This window comes from Opisthocomus hoazin, chromosome 11, assembly GCF_030867145.1.
Source record: "Opisthocomus hoazin isolate bOpiHoa1 chromosome 11, bOpiHoa1.hap1, whole genome shotgun sequence".
Taxonomy (NCBI): domain Eukaryota; kingdom Metazoa; phylum Chordata; class Aves; order Opisthocomiformes; family Opisthocomidae; genus Opisthocomus; species Opisthocomus hoazin.
Window position 1 is genome coordinate 16,532,972 of NC_134424.1, and position 17,957 is coordinate 16,550,928.

At 48.1% G+C, this 17,957-nt stretch overlaps 2 protein-coding genes across 2 annotated transcripts in view; both read right to left on the reverse strand.

The window, feature by feature from the left end:
- Positions 1-1,397: 1,397 nt before the first annotated feature.
- On the reverse strand, positions 1,398-1,948 carry BRK1 (BRICK1 subunit of SCAR/WAVE actin nucleating complex). The gene is made up of 3 exons (XM_075433146.1): positions 1,786-1,948; positions 1,621-1,703; positions 1,398-1,540 (listed from the first exon to the last, which is right to left on the reverse strand). Exons 1-3 carry the CDS (start codon positions 1,901-1,903, stop codon positions 1,514-1,516), a joined length of 228 nt encoding a protein of 75 aa, XP_075289261.1. The 5' UTR covers positions 1,904-1,948; the 3' UTR covers positions 1,398-1,513.
- A 37-nt stretch (positions 1,949-1,985) lies between these two features.
- Positions 1,986-17,957, reverse strand: part of FANCD2 (FA complementation group D2) — a 51,640-nt gene continuing 35,668 nt past the window's right edge. Inside the window, exons 31-44 of the mRNA XM_075433147.1 lie at positions 17,291-17,419; positions 16,972-17,090; positions 15,260-15,373; positions 14,629-14,756; positions 13,165-13,264; positions 9,392-9,514; positions 8,528-8,621; positions 7,982-8,053; positions 7,092-7,130; positions 6,361-6,435; positions 5,167-5,241; positions 2,749-2,895; positions 2,143-2,232; positions 1,986-2,073 (exon numbers count right to left, since the gene is read on the reverse strand). Of these exons, the coding sequence (XP_075289262.1) occupies positions 2,008-2,073; positions 2,143-2,232; positions 2,749-2,895; positions 5,167-5,241; positions 6,361-6,435; positions 7,092-7,130; positions 7,982-8,053; positions 8,528-8,621; positions 9,392-9,514; positions 13,165-13,264; positions 14,629-14,756; positions 15,260-15,373; positions 16,972-17,090; positions 17,291-17,419 (1,371 nt within the window). The 3' untranslated portion in view covers positions 1,986-2,007. The remainder of the gene's footprint in view (positions 2,074-2,142; positions 2,233-2,748; positions 2,896-5,166; positions 5,242-6,360; positions 6,436-7,091; positions 7,131-7,981; positions 8,054-8,527; positions 8,622-9,391; positions 9,515-13,164; positions 13,265-14,628; positions 14,757-15,259; positions 15,374-16,971; positions 17,091-17,290; positions 17,420-17,957) is intronic.

Sequence of the window (17,957 nt, forward strand, 5' to 3'; positions counted from 1 at the left end):
TGCCAGAGATGGCCTGGAATAAGCAGAACCCAAACCAGAAAGCCTGGTCTTGCAGAGCCCTAGAGAACTACTGAGACACCCTGAGAGGGAAAGAAAAAGGGTTGAACTCTGTACTGCAGTGAGCTGCCCAGCATCCCCGCTGGGAGACGGACCAGCCAGGCTGAGCCCACAGCACTCACACTCTGTGAGGCCATGCGTGCCAGGAGTGGTACCCTCCAGAGACAGATCCAAGGATGGACATCTCAGGACTGCACACCAGCACACCCAGGACAAGCAGCGCGTGGGCCACGCACTGTACCTGGGCCACAGAGCAACTGCCTCTGCGGTAAGAAACAGGTCCTTTCACTCCACCTGCCAACCCTGTATGGCAGCACCATCTCTCATCATCTCTCATCGTCTGGTACTCCCCCGGAGCAAAAACGCAATGATCCGTGGCGGCTCCATACCACTGTAAGCTCTGCAGGGTTGGTATAAGCCCTTATTTCCCCTTGGAAGTAGGCACCAGAAGCCACCAAGCCTCCCAGATGTGCAGCCCAACCTGACAGCAAAGCATAACCGACTAGGTGGACTGAGGGAAAGGGTGGAGCAGCACTTACTCAAACAATGGAAAACAGAGAGCTTCCTACAGAGAACAACCTGTGAGCTTGGGGGAGGATCTATGTTGAGAAGCAACCAGCCGATGTCAGACCTGCCAGGCTCAAAAATGTAAAGAAGAACATTAAGTTACCCAGGTGTCCAGCAGAGTAAACACTGCAGACATCATACTGCCATGAAAAAGATAGCTTCCAGCTGGAGAATAATACACCGAGACATAGAAAGCCTGCTGGGAAGCAAGTCAACCTTTACTGATGCCAACTCCATGGACTCCGCAACAAACACTGAATGCGAGCAGTGAGTTTGCAGCTCTGGATGCCCACTGAAAAACTGAGATAAACAGAGGAGCGGTAGGAAGGGAAGAGATATTTCCTTCTCCTTGCCACCTGCGTCCCTAGAGAGAAGGACAGGCAAGCTGCCAGCAAAGGGCACTCTCCTGCAGCATGTGCACCATGCCGGGGCAGCCTGCTGTCCCCACCGGGCCCTGACAGCAAGCGGGTGCGAAGGCCGAGACACCCTGCAAACCATCACGACCACCAGACTTCCCGCCGTCACCCCAGCAGGAGCACGAGGCACCTCGAAGGCTGAGCCACGCCGGTTGGGTGCCTCCCCGAGCTGCCAGCAGCCCAGCCCGCAGCCCCCGGCACACGTCCCCTCCCGTCACAGCCCCGCCGTGCGAGGAGGAAGGCGGCCTGACCCCCGCGGGGCAGCCAGGCGGAAGGGCAGGCTCCGAGCATCCAAGGTGGCAGGAGGACCGGGCAGCCTGTGGCCCAGCCCCAGGCAGCAGGCAGGCAGAGAGCAGGCAGGGCAGGAGCACAGCGGTTTATTGGCAACACAAGCAGAGGCGGCGGCGGGCCCCGAGCGGGGCGGCGGTGCTCCGGCGGGGGGGGGGGGGGGGGGCACCGGGGCCGTCCCGGGCCTACGTCAGCGTCTCGCCCTTGGTGACCTGCGGGGAAGAGAGCAGAAAGGCCTCAGCGGAGGCGCCAGGGCCCAGCCCGCCCCTGCCCGGCCCGGCTCGGCGCTCACCCGGGCCTCGATGTACTCGATCCTGCGCTCGAGCGCCGTCAGCTTCTCGTTGAGGGTGGCCAGGCGGGAGCGGCAGGACATGTCTGCGGGGAGGCGGCAGTCAGGCCCCGCGGCGCCCGCCCCGCCCGGCCCGCCGCCCCCTCCCCGCCCCCGCCGCGCCCTCACCGAAGGAGTTGAGGAAGTCTGCGATCTTCTTGATGGAGCTGGTGATCACCTCGATGTACTCCCGGTTGGCCCAGTCCTGGTGGATCTCCCGCTGCACCGGATCCTCCTGCACCGACATGGCCGCCCCCGCCGCGGCGCGCACCGCGCCTGCGCAGTTCCCCCCCCCGCCCCCGCCGGGCGGAGCCGCCGCCGCCCCAGGCCCCGCCCGCCGCCGTCGCCGCCTCAGGGCCGCGGGGAAGGCTCGGGGCCGGGCTCGTCGCTGCCGTCCGCTCCGCTGCCGCTCGGCTCCTGCGGGGAACGGCGCCGTCAGAGCCGCAGCTGCCCCCGCGCCCGCGCCGCCCGCCCGAGGGGCCGTACCTCCGCCGCGCTGCCGGCCGAGTCCGGCTCCTCCGAGTCCGGCTCCTCCGAGTCCCGCACTTCAGAGGCCTGAGACAAAATTTCTTCTCCCTAGGTGGGACAGCAGAGACCTGTGCTGAGCATATGCGAAGCAGCCGAAGCGCGCTAGGGTGGCAGGGGAAAACGCAGCGCTTTGGTACCATCCTAACCAAGAAGCTTCTGAGCGAAAAGCAGGTTTTATTTTAGCCCTCCTGCTTCTAAAGTGAGAGGTGAACAAAACGGCCAGGGCTGGCTTCCGCCCAAGCCACGCACGAGCGTGTGAAGAGGTGCCGAGTGGCCTTTACCTGTTCCCTTCGCTGCGCGTAGCTTTCGCCAGCCAGCAGAGGAAGGATCCCCGCACCCATTCACTACAAACAGCAGGACCTGACCACTTCAGCGCGAGAAGCAGCCCCTTAATCCTGAAATAAACCACTTCTTGCCGCTGCGCTGGGCAGGACTATAGCACAGTGACTTCGGATTCGGCCTTTGAGCTCCACCCGCGCACAAGGGCAGTTACAGTTGTCTGGGCAAGAGGAGCGTTGCGCTTTCCCGGTTTTTAATCGCCCCAGGCAGGACAGCGATTCTCACCTGAAGATCCCGATTTTTCAGGATGCCCACCCAGAAGGCCTCCTGGCAGTGGTTGAAGGCCAGCATCGCCTTCACACGGTACACAAATTGTTCCAGTGACTTCTTCAGCAAAGGCACGTGGTTGGTCAGTCCAATGTCCTGGCGAATCTAAGTGTGAAAAAGCACAACGTGACTACAATTCATTCTTGTCCAAGTACTCTGGCTATTTGAAAAGCCATTGGTTACACAGGTGGGAGGGATGGGGCACGATCCCCACAAAGCTTGCCCAGATCACATCATTTCTTGGCCAAATTCTTTTATGGCTTTTGTTAAAAAAAATAAAACTCAGAACACTTTGTCTAAGGCAGCAAAATGATGCCTTGCAATAATCCAAACAGCCATATCCACTGTGGATAAAAATAGAAGGAGCCTCAGCTTTTCTTGTAAACCTTAGAGAGAGGCTAGTAACTCTTCTATGCAAGTCAGATGAATTCTGCTGACCCTTGGGAAATCATTTTGAGAATCTGCTTTTCCTTTGCTCCATCAGATCAGCAACAGGCTGGTGTCACTTGCTTTGCCCTCCAAGAACAACACACAGCTCTTCATGCACAGATCTCCCACTGCTGCCATCTTGCTCGTGGCAGGGACAGCTTGCTCGCACACAGACGTCGGGAAGCCGCACTGCTGCTGGTGCCGGTGGTGTGTGCAGTTGGTAACGTCTGGGTAAGTCTGCCTCACCGACAAGTTAGTGTCAGTGAAGTAGCAGGGTTACCTATGGAAGTCAGCAATGGACAGTAACACTGTTCCAGTCCAAAGCAAAAAGCAATGCTACAAGTGGCCAGACTGCAAAACTACCTCCTGAGGAAGGGTGGCTGCTAGCCACAAGCTGCAAACTAGTGCTGCAAGGAGTTTCATGTCAGGAAACTGCTGAATTCCCAAGCACAAAGAAGAAAAAATGAGAAAGGTGTTGAATAAGCCACTGCAATGACAATCTTTTCTTGCTCAGTGTCCGATGCAATTCCTTTACACTAGCTACATGGAATGTGTGCACATTGTAAACTCCAAAGCCAGCTTGTCCAGACCAAAGAAGCCCTGGCTTTTGGAGAACTAGGACAGGAAGGAACAGATGGAGTTGCTGCAAGCGAAAAAACAGCTGAGGAAGGGCAGCTATGCCAGGTATTGCGTGAGATTCAGCACCTCTTCCTGCTAGGCTTGGATCTGCAGTACAGAACAGAGTACTGTTCTGTACTGCAGAACTGCAAGAGTTCAACACACCTCTTGAAGCTGCTTCAAGAGGGAGGGGACGCTGCTTCGCTTCATGTTCTGCCAACGGGCAATGGGAACTGAGCACCAGCAGCAGTCTGTTCTCTAGCCCGTGAAACAGGCAGGGCCTAGCAATCAGCAGCACTAATCAGAACCAAATCAGGGAAAACCTCGATAGCGACACGATCAGCAGTCAGTGTTCGCTGCATCTTGGAACCAGCCCAGCTGTCTGCAGGCAGTTTGGAGACTCAAAGTACCATGGCATCTGCAAAAATCTGTCTCCAGAAACAGTCCTTAGGTCTGCATTAGATATGCAAACAGAAGGAGGCTTGGTGTGGAAGAATAAATGGCAAACAGTCAGGAATTTATAGGTGAAGCTGATACAGATATGGAGCATTCCTTGCATACATTTATTTGCCTAGATTCAGCTGCTGCCTTCTCATTCTTGCAAAAACATATTAGCACAGAGACCTAATCAGATTGCAACAGACACAAGAGCCATGGTAAAACACAGGTGTGCACCAACTGCAGTTGTAGGCTAAGAGGGACCTTGGGACACAGCACTTGAAAATGCTAGTTAAGTGCAGAGACAAACAAGACATCGCAAGCCGCAATGTCGTCATCCTGTTCACAAGGTGAACTGGGACTTTAAAGCAGGCACAAGGATTTCACTTTCAAACATGAGAAGGACTTTTTAGCTTCTCCAGGGTTTGTGCCAGCTTCCAGTTCTCCCCTGTGTCGGTAGCTGCAATGGCATGTTCTGATCTCCAGCTAGACTTTTATGCTCTTGATGCCAGCTCTGGGCTAAATCGGTAGCAAATCTAGGTTGGGGAGCCATGCTTTCTCCCTTCCAACTACTTTGGCAAAGCTCCCTTCTCAGACATGTTCTTGAGCCTCTTCAGTGTCTAACAGGAACAAAGCAGCATGCAGGAAGTTCTTCCTAACTGCCTTCTCCCACGTGATTTTCTCCTGCGAAAAGCTCTGGCTCTCCACACTGTAAGCAGGGCGCTAACCCTCTCCTTGTTCTCCACTCATCCGCCTCCTGTTGCTGATTCTTCTGGCTCGCATGGCTGTTGATCTTTGTAAGAGCTTCCCTCCCGTGTTATCAATCTGGCATCTATACTTTATGCAAGGTGTTGGGACAGGAGTTTGTGCTGCAGTTAGAACTTATCTTACCTTGGAATGGCCACACATGTGATGAAGTTGTCTGGTACTCAGCTGCAAGGTTTTCAGCAAACTCTGCACATCATCCTGCAATAAGCAGGCCAGCAAATCATTCTCAAAGGATTTTTCCGTAAGGGAAACAAGAATAATGAAACAGTATCAGTCCTAGCAATCCTTTCATAGGGTTATGGGACAGAGATACGATGCACGTATGCATCAGATGAACGGGATGAAGCCATAGGAGACTTGCACTGCGCATGTAAGTCAAGTAACTGCTAACAGAAGTACGACCACATGTCATAAGGCCAAGCACTTTGAACTGAAATGGATTTTGAATCAGAGTTTGGAATGAACGCATATCAGTGAAAGTGGGGCAATTAATAGAATTATTAATTAAATCAAATTAAAATCAAGACAAACTGGTCACATCTTGCCTTGAGTACAACCTTCTGAAATAGGTGAACCAGTGGAAAAGTATAAAACATACTGCTAGACTGTGGTATTTGAAACGCATCCAGCACAAACTCTGGATATCAGTCCTCTCTGTTCAGCAAATTACGTGGCACTTTCTATTGCCCAGTGGCACTGAACAGATACCTGTTTGATAACATCATTCCCTCAAACATCTGTAAGAACCGACCTCACATTTGCAACAGAAAGGAGTTATCTATTAGAGTGACAAGTTGTGATGACCAAGCCGAAGAATGAGTCTCACTGGCAAAGCTGGACTGCCCTGCAACAAAGCAGGAGGAATAAGTGAACTGTTCTTGCTTGTCAGGTAGGGCAGCAAGGTTGGCCTGCCCATCTGCACTCATGCATGTTGGCCTGCTCAAAGCTCCCAGAATTATTGCAAAGACATCGATGTCATTGTCCATCTGGACCACAAGCCCTCACCAACCTGACGGTTCACGTGAGCTTCCTACTCTGTGAGCAACACCTTTTGGGTAATAAATTCTGAAGAAGATGGAGGTTGAAAGGGCTCACTTTGCCAACAGTGAAGCCATGGGAAACAGTGATCTGTTTGCTGAGAGAGCACTGGACGGGCAAGTAAACAGGGAGGAGCACAGCTGGAGACATCAGACACATTCGTCATGAAGTGTCAAAAGTGTCATGCCAACATGTGACCAGAGACAGCAGTCTCCCCCTAGCAAGCATCAGTCATGCTTCCCACCTGGTTCCAGACAATTCTGTCTCCAAAAGACTTACCCTGTGCTTTTTAAAGCTGTAGTCCAGGAGAGGCATGGCAAGCTTCAGAAATGCTTCTACAAAGAGACGGCCGTACTATAACAGAATGATAAATATATCAGAAGGCAAATTTAAATTCCTTTTTGAAGAACATCACAAAGACAGCCAAGATAACGATACATTCTTTCAAGCTACCCCAGAGACTGTTTTCACTTCGTAAAAGACTACATTCATGTGAAGGCTGTACTGGAATATACAGGATCAGTAAAGGATCCCACTTCAATCACTGCAAAGAGAGCTAGAAGGTCAAGGTCTCATCATTGTACACAACCCTGGTTTTATTCTCTAGCAAACTGGGAATAAAACTGAACTAAACACAAAACGTTAGAATCACTATATATATATATATATATATATATATATCTATGAGTCCTAGCCAGAAAAGGGAGTTGTGGAGGGACACATGATCTTTCTGGGCTCCAGGGGAGACCTGACTGCTGTGATGTCTCCTCTCACTTGGAGTACCACAAGGAAAGGAGAGAGGTAGAAGGGTCTAAAGTTAGTAATGCCAGTTGCAGTAAGTTTGTTGTGGTCAAGCCATACAATGAGGATTAGTGGAAGGCAGTTAAAGGTGTAAGAAACAGTATCTGCTTCTTCCAGAGAATTTGGAAACCTCTACTCCACTGGAGGCAGTGATTCAAGAAAGCTAGTACTTAAAATGCTCTCTTCTGTTAATTTGAATTCTTTCTTACCTTCAGGCAGATGCCGAGTACAGGCCTGCTGTCAAATACCTACTTGGGCAAGGGGGGGGGGGGCAAGGAGAGAGGCAGATCAGTAGTCAGGTCTAAAAGGAAACACTGAACACTGTAAGCACAGCAGCCAATTAAAAATAGCCCTTCATTACATACCCTGCATTTAAGTGTGAAACCTGTTCTAAGGTGGCATCCATTCTCAAGTTTCAACAGGGAACACGACAAAAGTGCATGAAATGTAGTGGCTGTCGGGCAGAAGCACTTGCAGGATGGCTGTTTGGTGATCTAAGGTCCACCTTTTGCAGATGGCACACCACAGAATGACATGAATTGTCAGCAGGCTCAAAGGAAGATCGTATGTTACCATAAGAGCAAGTGAAGCTGAGGGCTATCAGTTAAACACTGAACGCAGGTTACAGACAGGAATCCGAGCCTCCTGTTCAGAGTATTGGCCTGCCTTCAGCTGAGTACATCAGAAGAACGTTTCCTTCTGTCAGATGTTATTCCAGATCTACCTGAAGGGTTTTGTATCATCTGCCTCTTCCACAGCTGGCAGTGGTGTCTGTCAGACACAGAACACTGTACTAGGGAATTGGGGTGTTCGTTCAGTCCTTTTTCTGCACTTACTTACATCATCCTGTCTTTGTGCAGGCTTATTATTTGTGTGAGAACTATGTTAATAAGACGTGCAGGCTGTAAAAATTAAGTAATATCGAAGTGAAAGTTAAATGGAAGCCCTTGCACACATTATAACTGGCTTTATTTACCACCTGCAGGTTGTTCCACTAGTCAGCCATACTTCACATTTTTCCCTTGTGCTCATGAACCTGGGTACACTGGGCTTTGCTAGGAATCTGATGGTAAAGCCAGAAAAACAATCAGAACCTCACCTTGACCAAGTTAACAAGGATATGGAAATTCCGCACAGCAATGTTCCACTGCAGCAGTTTCTCCAGCTGCACCTAGCAGGATGCAAGGGGACAATAACCCAAGGTGGTGTATTTCCTCTCACCTTGCTGGATGCTCTCAGCGTTTGCTGTACCCAAAGCACTGTTGTTGAGGACAGAGGAACAAAGCTTCACCACTGGCAGATTTACCACAGCAAAACCACTTAATGGCACTTCCAGCCTGATCAATGCCCACATGGCTTAAAATGCCAAGAGTTAACACACCTCCTTGCTGATTAATACCTCTTTTCTGGTTATAGCTTATGCTGGATTTACCGGATTTTTGACTTGGTACAAGCCAGGAAAAAAATGATGCTACTTATATATTACCCTATATATCCATTTTGGCTGATGAATGAGGCTGTCTGACTGCATTTCCTAGACAAAGTTCAGAGGTAGATTCCTTTCCCATTTATGCATTTTTATTGTACTGTACAGTTTAACTTATGTCTTTTCCCCTCAAAGAGTCCAGTGCATTTATTTTCCTACCTCACTGGAGTCTGCTGGTTTCCCAGCTGGGATGCTTTTCACTGAACTCTCTAGCTGAGCCATCATTACTCTGAAGAAAACTGGGAAAGTCTGCCTGTGGAGAAAGTGAAAGTAAAACTAAAATCCAGCTCTGAGCATCTAGGTAGGCTTCTTGTCCCCAGAACAACGTGGGAAACTTGAAGGTTACCCAGCTGGGCATCCTTCTCAATAGGAAATCACAGGAGATTGACCCCAAGACTCCTAAGTGTGTCTAGCCCAGCCCCATGGCCCGGACAGATGGAGAATCCTGGGAAGTCACTACCACTGTGAACCACACATAGACACCACCCACTTCTTTCCAGCTCTGGGGGTGCACAGTAAAAGGTCTGTAGCTCTCAGCATAAGATGAATTTGGTGGTTCCAAAGTGCAGGAACTTTGGCCATGCCTCGTAAACCATGCTTCCAAATTCCTGCGGTAGGAGTAGAAACACCCCGACTGTGCTTTTGCACACTGCATACCAGCCAGGATTGCCTGCAGCCGCCCCAGGCCTCTGAGACTGACTACTTCAAGTGCTTTATACCACTGCAGTAGCACAGAAAGAGGCAACATACCTAACAACAGACAGCAGTTCATTCTCCAATTAAAATGGCTCACAAATAATAAATTCCTTATTGTGTTAATGCACAAGGCCATTCCTCCTTGACATACAGCTAACCGTGTACTAACCTGTTGCATATTGCCAAAAAAATGTGTACAAATGCCTGGAGTAGCCCACAGCAATACTAACATGAAACCATAATAGACGACAAAATAAGAAAATAATAAAAAGCAGAAATTGCCATTATGCATCTCATGAAATTCAAAGTTTCTATTGATCTAAATACCTGCTTAGTGTAGGATAAGTAGAAGAACATCCATCTTTGGCAGAGTTGATCAGCTCAGGAACACCAACACTGGAGATTTCTTCTATAGCTTTCAGGATGTTATCTGTGTGCTCCAGGTAGACACTAAATCCCAAACCAGCTTAGTTCATCAGTAAATATTATGCAGAATAACACAGCAAGTTTTTGAACACTTCCCTAGCTGCAACATGTGGCCTAAAATTGTCAAGCTCATTCTTAGGCCAAAGGCACTCACATGCAGGAAATCCAAAGCAATACTTAGACCTGTCACAGTAATATCGTTAGAAGCTACCATGATCTGACAGAAACCTGGATTTAATACTTCCTCATTCTTGTATTTAGGAAGGGCAGGCCCAGGAGAGGAGGAGACGGAGTTGCCCTTTATGTGAGAGAACGGGTGGAGCTTTGCCTGAGGATGGGTGATGAGCCAACTAGAGCTTATGGAGAAAGGATGAAACAGCCAACCAATACGGGTGACATTGTAGTGGATGTTTGCTATAGGCCACCTGGATCAGGAACAAGAAGTAAACAAAGCCTTCTACAGACAGCTAAAAGTAGCCACACGTTTGCAGGCCCTGGTCCTTACCGGGGACTAACCACCATGATACCTGCTGGAAGGACAACAAAGCAGGGCATAAGCAATCCAGGAGGTTCCTGGAGAGCATCGATGACAACTTCCTGACACAAGTGACAGAGGAACTGATGAGGAAGGGTGCTTTGCTGGACCTCACACTTAAAAACAAGGAAGGACTCTGGGGACAGGAAGGTCAAAGGCAGTCTTGGCTACATTGACTATGGGATGGCAGAGTTCAGGATCCTGAGTGCAGGGAGCGGGACAAACAGAAGATCATAACCCTGGACTTAAGGAGGGCAGACTTTGGCCTCTTCATGGATCTTCTTGCCATGAGGTAGGAGCCTAGAGGGAAGAGGGGTCCATAAAAGCTGGCTGATATTCAAGGATCACTTCCTCCAAGCTCAAGAACAGTCCATCTCAAAGAGCAGAAAGTCAAACAAAAGTGCTGGGAGGCCTGCACATAAGAACAAGGGGCTCCTGGCAAAACTCAAACACAGAAAAAGGATTATACAGAAGGTGGCAGCAGAGACAGGTAACTTGGGAGGAATATAGACACACTGTCCAAGCGTGCAGAGATGTGGTTAGGAAAGCCAAAGCCCTCCTGGATTTGAATCTGTTGAATCTGACAAGGGGTGTTGAGGGCAATAAGAAGAGCTTCTCTGAGTACCGAAGTAGCAAAAGGAAGACTAGGGAAAATGTGGTTGTCCACTGCTGAACGGGGCAGGGCCCTGGTGACACAGGACATGGAAAAGGCTGAGGTACATGTTAAGGGGTCGAATGCCTTCATCACCTTAGTCTTTACTACCAAAACCGGCCTTCAGAAATCCCATGCCTCAGGGAGCAGGGGAAGTCTGGAGCAAGGAAGACATCATGGAAGAGGATCATATTAGGGAACAGCTAAGAAAACTGGACATACGTAAGTCAACAGGCCCTCACGGGATGCACCCACAAGTGCTGAGGGAGGCACCTAATACTCAGTCCTGCTCTCCTGGACTTTAGTGAGAGCCAGTTTGCTTTCAGTTTAGAGAAAACAAAACCAGGCACTTTGGTCCAGATCCACACTTGTATGTGTATCTATGCATGTACACATGTATAGATGTGTTGATGTATACTGACAAGCTGTAGTCTAGCAAACTTGAGGTCCAAACATGCTTCTATAGCCAATGGCCAACAGAATTCTTCCTGTCACTCACGGTCTTCCAATGCTATAGAAACAGTGCTTTAGACTAAACTGTGTAAATATGAGGGTTGTCAAAAACAGGGATGTCAAAAACAACAAGAAGGGCTTCTTCAACTACATCAGCAGCAAAAGGAAGGCTAGGGACAACGTGGGGCCGCTGCTGAATGAGGCGGGTGTCCTGGTGACGGAGGATGCGGAGAAGGCAGAGCTACTGAATGCCTTCTTTGCTTCAGTCTTCAGTGCTAAGACTGGCCCTCAGGAATCCCAGGCCCGGGAGGTAAGAGAAGAAGCCTACAGAGAGGACGACTTTCCCTTGGTCGAGGAGGACTGTGTGAGGGATCGCTTAAGCGATCTGGATGTCCACAAATCTATGGGCCCCGATGGAATGCACCCACGAGTGCTGAGGGAGCTGGCGGATGTCATTGCTGAGCCACTCTCCATCATCTTTGAGAGGTCCTGGAGGACTGGAGAGGTGCCCGAGGACTGGAGAAAGGCCAATGTCACTCCAATCTTCAAAAAGGGCAAGAAGGAGGACCCAGGGAACTACAGGCCGGTCAGCCTCACCTCCATCCCGGGAAAGGTGATGGAGCAGCTTATCCTGGAGGCCATCATCAAGCAAGTGGAAGAAAAGAAGGTTATCAGGAGTAGTCAGCATGGATTCACCAAGGGGAAATCATGCCTGACCAATCTGATAGCTTTCTACGATGACATGACTGGCTGGGTAGACGAAGGGAGAGCTGTGGATGTTATCTACCTTGACTTCAGCAAGGCTTTCGACACAGTCTCCCATGATATCCTCCTGGGGAAGCTGAGGAAGTGTGGGCTGGACGAGTGGTCGGTGAAGTGGATAGAGAACTGGCTGAATGGCAGAACTCAGAGGGTTGTCATCAGCGGCGCTGAGTCTAGTTGGAGGCTGGTGACAAGTGGTGTCCCTCAGGGGTCAGTACTGGGCCCAGTCTTGTTTAACTTCTTCATCAACGACCTGGATGAAGAGTTAGAATGTACCCTCAGCAAGTTTGCTGACGACACCAAACTGGGAGGTGTGGTAGATACACCAGAAGGCTGTGCTGCCATTCAGCGTGACCTGGATAGGCTGGAGTGCTGGGCAGAGAGGAACCTGATGAGGTTCAACAAGGGCAAGTGCAGGGTCCTGCACCTGGGGAGGAACAACCTCATGCACCAGTACAGGCTTGGGGTGGACCTGCTGGAGAGCAGCTCTGCGGAGAGGGACCTGGGTGTCCTGGTGGACGACAGGTTAACTATGAGCCAGCAGTGTGCCCTGGCTGCCAAGAAGGCCAATGGGATCCTGGGGTGCATCAAGAAGAGTGTGGCCAGCAGGACGAGGGAGGTTCTCCTTCCCCTCTACACTACCCTGGTGAGGCCTCATCTGGAGTACTCTGTCCAGTTCTGGGCTCCCCAGTTCAAGAAGGATGAAGAGCTACTGGAGAGAGTCCAGCGGAGGGCTACAAGGATGGTGAGGGGACTGGAACATCTCCACTACGAGGAGAGGTTGAGGGAACTGGGCTTGTTCAGCCTGAAGAAGAGAAGGGTGCGAGGGGACCTTATAAATGCCTACAAATATCTGAAGGGTGGGTGTCAGGAGGATGGGGCCAAGCTCTTTTCAGTGGTGCCCAGTGACAGGACAAGGGGTAATGGGCACAAACTGAGGCACAGGAAGTTCCGTCTGAACATGAGGAGGAACTTCTTCTCTCTGAGGGTGACGGAGCACTGGAACAGGCTGCCCAGGGAGGTTGTGGAGTCTCCTTCTCTGGAGATATTCAAGACCCGCCTGGACAAGGTCCTGTGCAGCCTGCTGTAGGTGACCCTGCTTCGGCGGGGGGGTTGGACTAGATGACCCACAGAGGTCCCTTCCAACCCCTACTATTCTGTGATTCTGTGATTCTGTGGGTTTATTATTGAGGGGGGTCATTTCTCTGCAGGAACAGTAATTATTAGAAAAAGAGCATCTCGGAGTGCTTGGAAAAATGGCTTGTGCCTTACCAGAGCACAGTGTGCAGCGCACTGTTGAACTGGCTGCCCTTCTCTCGGTCGCCACTGGGCTTCACCCAAGACTGGCAGAGGAACTGCTTTGCTAGGGAAGCTGTAAAAGATAAGGGATAACTTGCTGAAGGAAACAGGTGTGTTTCATTTCCCATGTACTGCAAGAATCCAGGACAATTTCCTTCTTCCCTATAAAGGCAGTGGGTCCCAATAGCTTTCTGAAAGATCACAGCATTGCTACCCCTCAATATGCCTGAGCTTTGGTAAATCAGAATGCATTTGCCCCAAAAAAGCAGTAAGCCCACAAGGACATATATCATGATAATAAAATATATGCACATCCAGTGTGTTCCTGGTCTGGGATACCTGTTCACATCAGAGCTGTGAACCGTCTGTGGCCATTTCTCCCTGACAAACTTATGTTAAACATTATTTGTTTGATAGCTCCTATAATGTGCCAACTGTTTGTTTTTAATTAGGGCAATATGCAACCCTTAGGTCATCCATTTCTAGAAATGGAATTCTACTAACAAGTGACTTGACTTTTTGGCCACAGCGCTATAATAATAAATGTGAACAGGCAAGTTTAAAGTTTACAGATATCTTAAATCAAAACTGCTAACAAACCTGCTTGTCTCTTGCAGGACTGTTTAAAACCAGAAAATTATTACTTAAAATTGTTTACTCCCTGCCACACTCAGTGGGCAGTTCTCTCAACATGGGACTGTTCAGAATAGTAAAATAATCTCAAAGTAGGGAATTTACAATTCTGAGTGGCTAGGGGAATCTGAGAAGGACAAATTCTAGAGGTGACTGTGTCTGGAGTCTTTATTTCAATGTGTGACTAAGTGGAGACAAACCAGTTTCCTTGCATGTTCCCTCCAAACATGTCTACGTCTTCTCTTCTTGAATGCTGCTTCTCTTACAGAACGGGTCCTAATCCCCAAGAAGAGCTCTCTTAACTGAAAATGTTTGTTGCATGGCATTAAGAACACATAGGTATTGCTCCCCCTGCTCTGAAGTAACAGCTGTATTTGCAGTTTATTTCCATAATTTTTGGAAATGAGGTGTCACAGACATCTGTTCTTACACTAGCAAGCTACATTGGATTAAGTCTATGATCACCTCCATAATCAGTGATTAAACCAGTACCAAAACTGAACAGCGGGCTTGTTCTTAGAACTCTTAAAAGCTATGAGGCTCTAAGAGAGCTGGATTCTGTGATTCCGTGAGTCTGCCTCCCTGCATGTGACTCAGGCACAGCAAAACAAATACCAAAGAGGTTCCAATATATTTACTGCTGTTCCTTTCATTAACCACTAGGACTGTTCACCCTCTGAGATTACTAGGATACTGAAGGAAAAATCTCCCCTTCAAAAGATGCATTCCAGAGACAGAACCCAAGATTTATAGGCAAAGGACAGCAGAAAACTGATCTGAGATTAGAGGTTCTTCACACATTACCCATTTTCTCTTTCTTCCAGCCAGCCATCGGTTTCTCAGAGATGGCAATCAGGAGCTGAGTGAGGATGAACGCACAGTGGAAGCTGGGAACACTCTGCTGGAAATTCAGTAGGTACTGAAAACTCTCACTGGGGATGACAGGAAAGGGAAAAGCTGAGAACACTGTAGATAGGGTAATCTCCCAGAAACACATAAATAGAAAGGAAGCATTAGACCGGCTCAGATCCAGGGTCTCCCTAGCCTATTATTTTGTCTCTGGCAGTGCCCTTCTGAAGAAAGGGTAGTCAATCACTGATAAAAATTCAGTCACCAAGATATTGCTTTTGCCTAATGTTCCCGTAGACATTTTAACTACCCAGAACAAGTGCATTCCTTCTGTGAATCCTACTAATCTCCTAATCTCAAATAGCATACAAATGAATGAGAGCCATAGACTAATGCATATTTTATAATCCATTAGCTCCTTTTCATTAGCTTTGACTGCATTGCCATTCAATTAAATACAAAGCTCTCTGAAGGTAGTACAGTCTCTGACAGCTCCCAAACACACATTTACCCATAGTGCCCACACAAAACAGGGAAAAATGCTTGAAATTCATCCCTTTCAGAGCCTGGAAAATACTGATTCTACCTTATCAGCTCCTCAAGAAGAAGAAACTCTGTCTCTCCTGGCTTTAGCCTGTCTGCAAGCACCTGGAGAGCTGACCTTAGCAAGTCAGTATTTTCATGCTGAGAAAAACCATTCCTGAAGGGGAAGAAAAAAAAAAATCCAGTTCATCATCAGACTAGAAGGAAGAGAAGTATCAGATACAAAAGCATATTTGGGCATATTTTTGCAACAAGAAAATTAAAGAAGCTGGACATACAAGAATAACCCTGCAATATGAAAGTGATATGGGGACATAAAAAACTGAAAACTGATTTTGATAGCAAACTTAGTTCATACATATTTTATCCTTTCCAGGGAACAGAAAATCATGTGCACACACAAAACTAACTTTTCAGCTAGGCTGCAGACCTGGCTAGGACAGGGCAAGCTGTTTCACATAAGCGGAGGTCCGTATATACTAAAACAATGCTATGCAGACCTGAAAAAAAGAGGATGTCTAATGACAGTTGCTGTGCAAGTGCAGCGATAGTGGCTGGTCACCTCCTGAACTGCAGGTATGAGCCTAACAGGGTGGAAAACTGTAGAGATCTTCATCAGTTCTTTGAACTACCGGTGTCTGAAATCATTCAGTGAGGATATGCATTCTGGAAAGGCTCAAATGCATCCACGTTCTGTATCTATAGAGTGAATACATGGACTTGATAATGGTAATGCTCAAGTGCACCTTTAACACACAACTATCAATCAGTAATATAAGAGGGCTTGATTAAATGTATGTAAAAAGGAGTTGTAATTTGGTTGTTAGACTAAAGTGGCCGGACAGCTAGCCCCGATATGTGGCTGCCTGACCTACAGCGAAACAGAATTCTCCATCTGAACTAAATGGCAAAACTGATCTTGAGCTGCCTGTGGTTATAAACTGGGTCAGGTTCTTTGGTTTACAAGATGGATATGCTCAGGAACAACCAACATTCACACTGGCTAATGAGAAAATGACCAATCTGGAAATAACCAGCAGCAGATCAGGGTCCCTGAGGCTCCAGTAGTGGCTAACAGGAGAAGTACACCTCAGACACTTTTTACATAATTACTACTGTTTTTTTAAGTACAAAAGTAAAACACTTTCCACACAAAGAACTAATTTAGAGTTCAGAAAAAAATTCTGTGATGTTATCCTGGATTATATTAGCAGATGCAGAGGTCAAATTCAGGCTGCCCGCGCATTGTTGCAACTGGCATTTATGAATCCAGTTTGAGTGCCTCAGCAGCACAGGCTTTTCCTTCAACGAAGTACACATTCATCCTTTCCCACTGGCAAAAGAAATTCTGTCATTGCTCAGGATTCAAGCAGTGACAGTTTAGCAAAGGATGAGGGGACTTACTGGGTAAGACATTCCAGGATCCCTAGGCAGAATGGGAGTTGCACAACTAGGTGTGCCAGTATGCCACTTATGCCGGTTTTGATCTGAAACCACACTGAATTCTAGCCAGTTCAGTGCCTCACCGTGCATTCACTGTTAATCACCTACAGTTTTAGTTCAGCTCAGGATCAGCAAATGATGCTTGACATAACTATAAAGAGCCTAAAATTCTCCAACCGCTGCAGTGTGTTGCGCTGCATGGTTGACAGGCCATTTGCTGGGTGGAAACACTTTAAAGAAAAGGAACAAGAAGAGGAAGCAACAAACAGACTATGCTCCTTTAGGTGACTATATACTCTTGTTTAAACTCACCAAGCAAATAGGGAGCGAAAAGTTAGTAACAGCTGTTGGTAACAACAGGACATAAGCTGGTGCTCCTGGCTGTTCACTCGTGGGTTGTCTTCCACATCCCGATTTTGTAGAACAATTGCCTTTAATACAGAACAAATAAGTCATTAAATGCTGTGCCAAGGAAAGATAATAGCACAAGAATCCATTTCCATAAATTCCATGTTTAAAAAACCTGAAAAAAATAAAGCCACTCTCTTTTTTCCCCACAAACAAAACCAGAAATACCTTTAGAGGTGACAAAATTTGTCAGTTTTTTGAGTCAAAATTGCTGCCCACTGACCTGGAAGTAGTTGTGCATGTTCTCCATGTGATTACACAGTGGCTTTAGTAGCATGACTACACATGTAGCAACTTCCTTGGGGGATCTCTGACACAGGTGGGAAAAGCCAATATCCTTGTAGCCTCTTTCCTGCAGCAAACCCAAAAGATTAAAGTCACCTCATCAGCCTTACTTGAGAACAACTTCGCATCAAGCACTACCTCTTAGACAGCTTCCAAGCAGCGCAGTCCCTGATGTCATACACTCTGTCAGGAAGCATCACAGAATAAAAAAGTTGGCTTCTGCTGAACAGCCAGCACCAACTCAGACAAGTGGATAACATTCAATGAAAAGAATGAAACTGATGTGACATATAGCTTTTTTACATTTTACTCAAACACTAAGAGACGACAGTCTCTGCACATGGGAATGAATACAGGTAGAAAGACAAGGAGAAAGAACACTGAATATGGGGGAGTCCATCAGGTTGCAGGGAATTTCTCATGGTTTAATGCAATGGACCACACATTTACTTTCCTTCTGAAGGCATCTGCCAGGAATGCAAGGAGTCGCTGCACTCAGGTTGTTCTTCTATAGGCTACAGAAAAAGCAGAAACCCAGACCCAGCAGCTTCTGTTGGATGGGGCAGCTTCTGTTGGATCCTGGCCTGCCTAACCTGAGCTGCTGC